This window comes from Nansenia antarctica (genome assembly GCF_963989245.1).
Source record: "Nansenia antarctica genome assembly, chromosome: 1".
Classification (NCBI taxonomy): Eukaryota; Metazoa; Chordata; class Actinopteri; order Argentiniformes; family Microstomatidae; genus Nansenia; species Nansenia antarctica.
In genome coordinates, this window is record NC_137674.1 from 34339800 (window position 1) to 34346067 (window position 6268).

The window sequence follows — 6268 nt, forward strand, 5'->3', positions numbered from 1 at the left end:
ACACGCTCTTTCTTTTCATCTATCGCTTCTCCCCTGATACCCCCCGACACACACCTCGTTCCGCCACACACACGTACATAAGAACATAACATTATTCCCCCTCTCCACTGCCCTGCCACACAGGCCACACGTACGCTGATCTGAGAGTGTGTCTGTCCCAGTCCCTCCCTCCCCACGCACTGGGGTCCCTTCTCTTTCCCTCTTTCTTCTTCTCCCTCCCTCTCTTTCTCCCTCCCTTTCTTTCTCCCTCCCTCTCTCTTTGTGTATCCCCTGCTTCCAGATCTCCCTCCCTCTCTTTCTCCCTCCCTCTCTTTCTCTCTGTGTGTCCCCTGCTTCCAGATCTCCCTCCCTCTCTCTCTCTCTCTTTCTCTCTGTGTATCCCCTGCTTCCAGACTTCCCACCCTCTCAGCGTCTCCTCTGTCCTGCCTCGAGGGGCCCCAGAGCAGGCAGGGCTGATGACAGAGAGATCCTGGGGAGGGAGGGACAGACAGACAGACAGAGCAGGCAGTGTTAATGACAGAGAGAGCCACGAGGCGGGCCTGAGAGCACGGCTGGGTGCAGGGCTACTGTCTGCCTCTGTGTGGGGCGCTGTGGCAGGAAACTGCAGAGCAGACAAACACTAGATGCTATTTAAAGCCGCCTCGAATCGTTTTGGGCACAAACCCATTTCTGCCACGACACACCCACACCCACAGCCACAACACACCCAACGCCTTTCAAATTATACAGATTTTTTTTTTTTTTAACAACGTCGGACCCATCTCCCACTCATGGAAATTGACATTTTTGGTTCAGATTAAATTAAATTGATAGATTTGGGGGCTCGATATAGCACCCTCTGCTGGTGCAAGAGAAATCTGCACTTCTTTGAGTTTCCTATTTTCTATTTAAACACTGACCCCCCCAAAAAAGAATGCATTCCAACTTTAAGTGTTTAAATTAAATATAGCCAGGCGACCAAACTACTTGGAATAGGAGACTAGAGTAAAAATAAATACAATAATTGAATGTAAACTCAATTAAACTATCTTTGTGGTGTTGAATGTGGTGCTTCACAGTCAATAAAGCAATACATCATTTAGATAAAATATGTCTCATAAGAATAAGCAATGAATATGAGTCAGTGAATGAATATAGGTTATTTTGGCTCTAAGCAACAATTACCAGGAGAACAACTATTTAGCAATGGAGAAAGCTACACATATTGACCATAAAAAAATAAAAAATAAAAAATAAATATATATATATATATATACTGCTTTGCTCTGACATGCAATAACTAGTGTTTTGACGCAACACCAACGTGACAGAACATTGCAGTAGGATTTCAAACACAGTTGGCTGCCTTCCTTCCTTATTTTTCTTGCATTCAACCCAGCTGACCGTGCCGCACATTTTCACGTCCGAATTTCTGACGCATGAAAGCCCCCTTTTTTAGTCTTATCGGTTCATAAAACCATGAACCAGAACACTTTCCCACTGCACAGCTGAAGCACTTCCATTGCTCCATTTCACCTGGCGTGCTTACTCAATACCTGACCCCTGCAGCCTCCCCTCTCCACCATCCCTCCATCAATTTCTACTTTTCACACACACACACAAAAAAAAAAACACACACACACACACACATCAAAAAAACACTCCCCAGTCGTACACTTTCAGACCAACAGAGCAAACCAAACCAAACTAATTCGGGGGCCAAAACACATCAGAGAGGCAGAGAGCCTCAGAGCTGCGGCCCCCCCATTACAAAAAAAAAGGAGGGGGAAAAAAATATTGAGTCGACGGGGGTAGAAAACGGTACAGGCGCCAAGAGTCTTTGTGTGATAGCAGAGGCACACACGGGCACCCACACCAGTTCTTTTTTACCCATAATCCCCGTCATTTCCACACTCCACACATTCCTAGACAACAGCGTCCCCGCGGGGGGAACTGCTGCGCTCAAGCCTCTCTCTCGCCGGGGCGCAGCACACCTAAAGAGATTAGGACACGGAGACGGTAGAGAGAGACCTGGAGAGGATTCGGAGAGAGGAGGGGTGTTCAGCTGGCTACTATCGGAGCGGGCGTTCTGCACCGTCCCTAAACGCTGTGGCGAACGGGGCTGGCCGGTTATTCAAAGGGCCCCGGTCTCTCCACACACAGCAGCACAAGCAGCAAGGCTGAGACTCAGGGTTCTTTTTCTGCTGCTCTGCTCTGCTCGCCCATATCTGGTCCAGCTTTTCCACAAATGGTTCCAGTTTTATTTTTTATTTTTTTTTATGTAGTGTTGCTTGTGCATTTCTCCCCCCCTTTAGCAGACTGCAGTGCAGGCCCTGTATGTATGCCAGGCGCTGCAAAAAAACCAATGAGCAAAGCATTCATGTCCACTAAATCCACATTCACACAGCAGCAAACCTGTGATCTTTCTAAGCACTGCCTGTAATTGCACAAAGCACTAGGGGTCTACTTCATGAAAATGCATTTAATGAATGTTGTGTTAAAAGAATCCTAAAAATAGGATTTAAATTTGACATTCCAAACCATGTGTCGAGGGAGCCCGCAGTAATCCCCTTCTACATAACACGTAAACAGTGTTTCTGCATCCGCCAGGCTAGCCTATAAAGTGTGTAGGCCAGGCCTGCTCCAGATTAGGTCTAAACTAACGGTCGGGGTTACACACTGTCTTTCACAAAACAATGTTTGTTCCTATAGCCTACAGAGTTTGGACACTTTGGATATCTGTTCTGTGCTTTTTAAGAACATTATTCTCAGATGAGGACGAATGCAAATGGTTAAGGAGACTTTTGACAAGAATAGTGTGGCAGTGAATAATGTCAGCGCGCACGCGCACACACACACACAGACACACACACACACACACACACACACACACACACACACACACACACACACACACACACACACACACACATCCATGATAGGCCTGTGAATCAGTTGTCCTGACACCAGAGTTGTCTAAATCCCTGTCTGCAAGCAAGGGAGAAACCTCAGATAGATACATACAGGCTTAACTTTAACATGTCAAACACAGCACTTACCTGATGCTTCATTCTCATCATTAAAATAAAACTTCTGTATTCTAATGATTACGTCACACACCAATCACGGATTGGCTGCCTCACTGTTAACCTTTACAACAACAACAACAACAACAACAACAACAACAACAGCAGCAGGCTGTGTGTACCTGAGTCTCCCCCGGGGACCCCCCTCTGGACCCGGGGCAGGTAGAGCGCCGACACACAGGCGACGGTGGCGCCGACCAGCATCCAGCTCCTTCTCTCCTCCGCAGACATGACTCACTCTGGGGTTAAGAGGAGAAAAAAACAACTATTATTGACTCAGACTCTCAACAACCAGATATGAGCAAATAGGAGAATTTGTCGGCTAGCCAATATGAGTGTGTAGACAGAGAGGCTAGCTCTGCAGCAGGGGAACTGTCTGGTTTAGCACAGCAATAACACTAATGACACGAGAAGTTCACCGGGGGTGCATCCATGATCCAATGACACTGTGGCATTGTCAGATATTCTTTGGTGGCAAGGCAAGTTTATTTGTACAGCACATTTGATTTCATATAACAGGGGCAATTCAAAGTGCTTTACATATGATTAAACATACAGCAAGAGGAGCATGGTAAGAAAAAGAAAAATGACAATGAATAAAAACAAATAGAAGAAGTAAAAAGATAAAACATTCAATTCGAATCTCTGGTGCAACATTATATTAAACATGCAGAGCCACCCTGTCGGGTGACTGGCTACCAGTGCTATAGCTAGCTAGCCTAGCAACTGTTGTTATGCACTGCAGTTCCTCACGTGCATAGAACAATAATATTGATGGGCGTGCGCGTGCAGTTCTAATGTGCTATATGCGCGCTCTCGGCTTTACAGTTACTGTAATAATAACATGTTATATATAATAATAAAAAAACAAGACAGAGCCTGCTATCAGTACTTGCATGCTGCTCCACAACAGGTTATTCCGCCGAAAGTTCAAATGAGGAACACTTGCTTATGATTTCACTTCCTGGTTTGACGCAGAATTCCCGAAAAGGGACAGGAATGTTTTTTTTTTTGTAGGATTTTTTAGGAGAAAAAAGATTGTTAGCCTAGGATACATCCACGATGGAGCAGAGTGCATGATCTCTCTTGATACCAGTATGTTCAGTAATCCAGTTAACATTTCTAAACAGTTGGCGACTCACTCATACACGCCCCCACTCTCTCTCCCTCTCCCTCTTTCTCTCTCTCCATCTCTCTCTCTCTCTTCATCTCTCTCCCTCTCTCTCTCCCTCCATCTTCTATCTCTCTCCCTCCCTCTCTCTCCCTTTCCCTCTCTCTCCCTCCCCACCTCTCCCTCCCCCTCTCTCTCTCCCCCCTGTCTCTCTCTCTCTCTCTCCCCCCTGTCTCTCTCTCTCCTCCCCCCACCTCTCCTCTCTCTCTCTCTCTCTCTCTCTCTCCCCTCTCCCTCTCTCTCCCCCCTCTCCCTCTCTCTCTCCCTCCCTCTCTCTCTCCCCCCTCTCCCTCTCTCTCCCCCCTCTCCCTCTCTCTCCCCCCCCCCTCTCTCTCTCCCCCCCTCTCCCTCTCTCTCTCTCCCTCTCTCTTGCACACAGCTATAGCACTGACAGAACGCACTGTCCTAGCTCTGGTGGGAAAACCTTTTGGGGGCTATCTCTCTCTCTATCTATCTATCTAACAAATCTAACAAAAAAGTTATTATTATTATTATTATTATTATTATTATTATTATTATTATCTCTCTATCTTTTAAAGATGAAGATGATGCCGAACTGTGTTTTCGTTGCCTTTGTACTTTGGTACTCTGTCAATGACAATTAAATTGAATCTGAATCTGAAGGAAGTCTAACCTGATTGTGCCAGTAATCACATGCTCAAAGGCGGGGCCTCCTGTGTAAAGAGGCACAACGCCTTTTTACAAGGGAGCCAATAACACACAGTGACAGGCTTAGGAGTGTTGACAATCTCAGGTAAACCTAAACTCAAACATCGCCCGCCCGCCCGCCTTATCGGATTTATAGCCTCTTCCACGCGCCACGGTCAACCAAGCCCCCTTTACTTAAACCCCCTCGAGGTGTTGGAGTATGACTGATGGAAGCTTTATTTGTCTTCGGTTCTTAATGGGTGTGTTAATGCGGTCAGTCAGAATGGGAAAAGGCTAGGGGGGGCTTTCCTTAAACAAAGGAGAGAAAAAAGATGTACGATGTCTCAAATGATTTGATGACTGTACACATACACACGTCAACAACATGTCAAATTATCTTTTCTGGTGTAGAGATTCATGGGTAATCTGTGCGTTTGGATGTTCCTTAGACAAACGACTTGTGGTGTGCTGAAAACTAGCAGAAGTGGAGGATACCTCTTGATTGTTACTGAAACAAGGTGTGTGCACCTCAAAGACTCACCAGTGTCCATGTTCACGAGTTGAAGAGTTACCCTAATAAAGAAACTGCCCCCATTGAACTGTTAATAATCCCACTATATATCATAAATGAGTCTGATCCCTCAGTAAATTGAGCCCTCTGAGAGGTGGAGTGGTGTCAGCACCTAGCGAACCCCGCCATGGCACTCTAATCCTCTCTCTCCTCTCACCACCGCCCTTACTGTCTAATCAGTCTTAAACACACACACACACACACACACACACACACACACTCGCACCCATCCTACACACACACACACCAGTACTCACCCTTCCTCACTCTCAGCTCAGCCATCTCTTCGCTGTGATGTCACTGTTAATCCACGCTCGGTTATCCGCTGGGCTGCAGTGCTGGCAGAGGGATATGAGGGAGGGAGGGAGGGAGGGGGGAGGGGTTGGGCGGGGGTCTGCGTTCAGACACACTAGGAAGCCATCCTTCTAAACTCCCTCCCTGTTCCATTACTCTCACAAAAGCCAACACACAGAAAAGGAGGATTTATGGCCGGCCGTATAGATGCACAGATGGGCCGTTTCACATACACACTGATTCCAGAGCGCCTTCTAAACAAAGAGGGTTGTGTAGAGGACTCCTCAACCCTCAATACAGGATGTATGGTACCCCCCATGCACGGAGATAGATAGAACCGTTTTATAGCTATGCCATCATGGAAGTCTTTCCCCTTTTTGAGGTTGAAACATCAGGATGTCTAACTTGTAACGACCAGGTGACTAAAATGGCCCCCACCACCGACCTCTCTGTCTGTCACTATAGCTGCATCTGTGGGCCCCCACTACCAACCCCTCTGTCTGTCCTCTGTCCCTCTGT

The 6268-nt window shown here is 46.8% G+C and overlaps 1 protein-coding gene across 1 annotated transcript in view; it reads right to left on the minus strand.

Moving 5' to 3' along the window:
* tmem260 (transmembrane protein 260) overlaps positions 1-3296 on the minus strand; it is a gene marked incomplete at both ends in the record, with an annotated part of 42050 nt that extends 38754 nt beyond the window's left edge. Inside the window, 1 exon segment of the mRNA XM_080550544.1 lies at positions 3188-3296. Coding sequence (XP_080406670.1) covers positions 3188-3296 — 109 coding nt within the window.
* Between the last annotated feature and the right edge of the window lie 2972 nt (positions 3297-6268).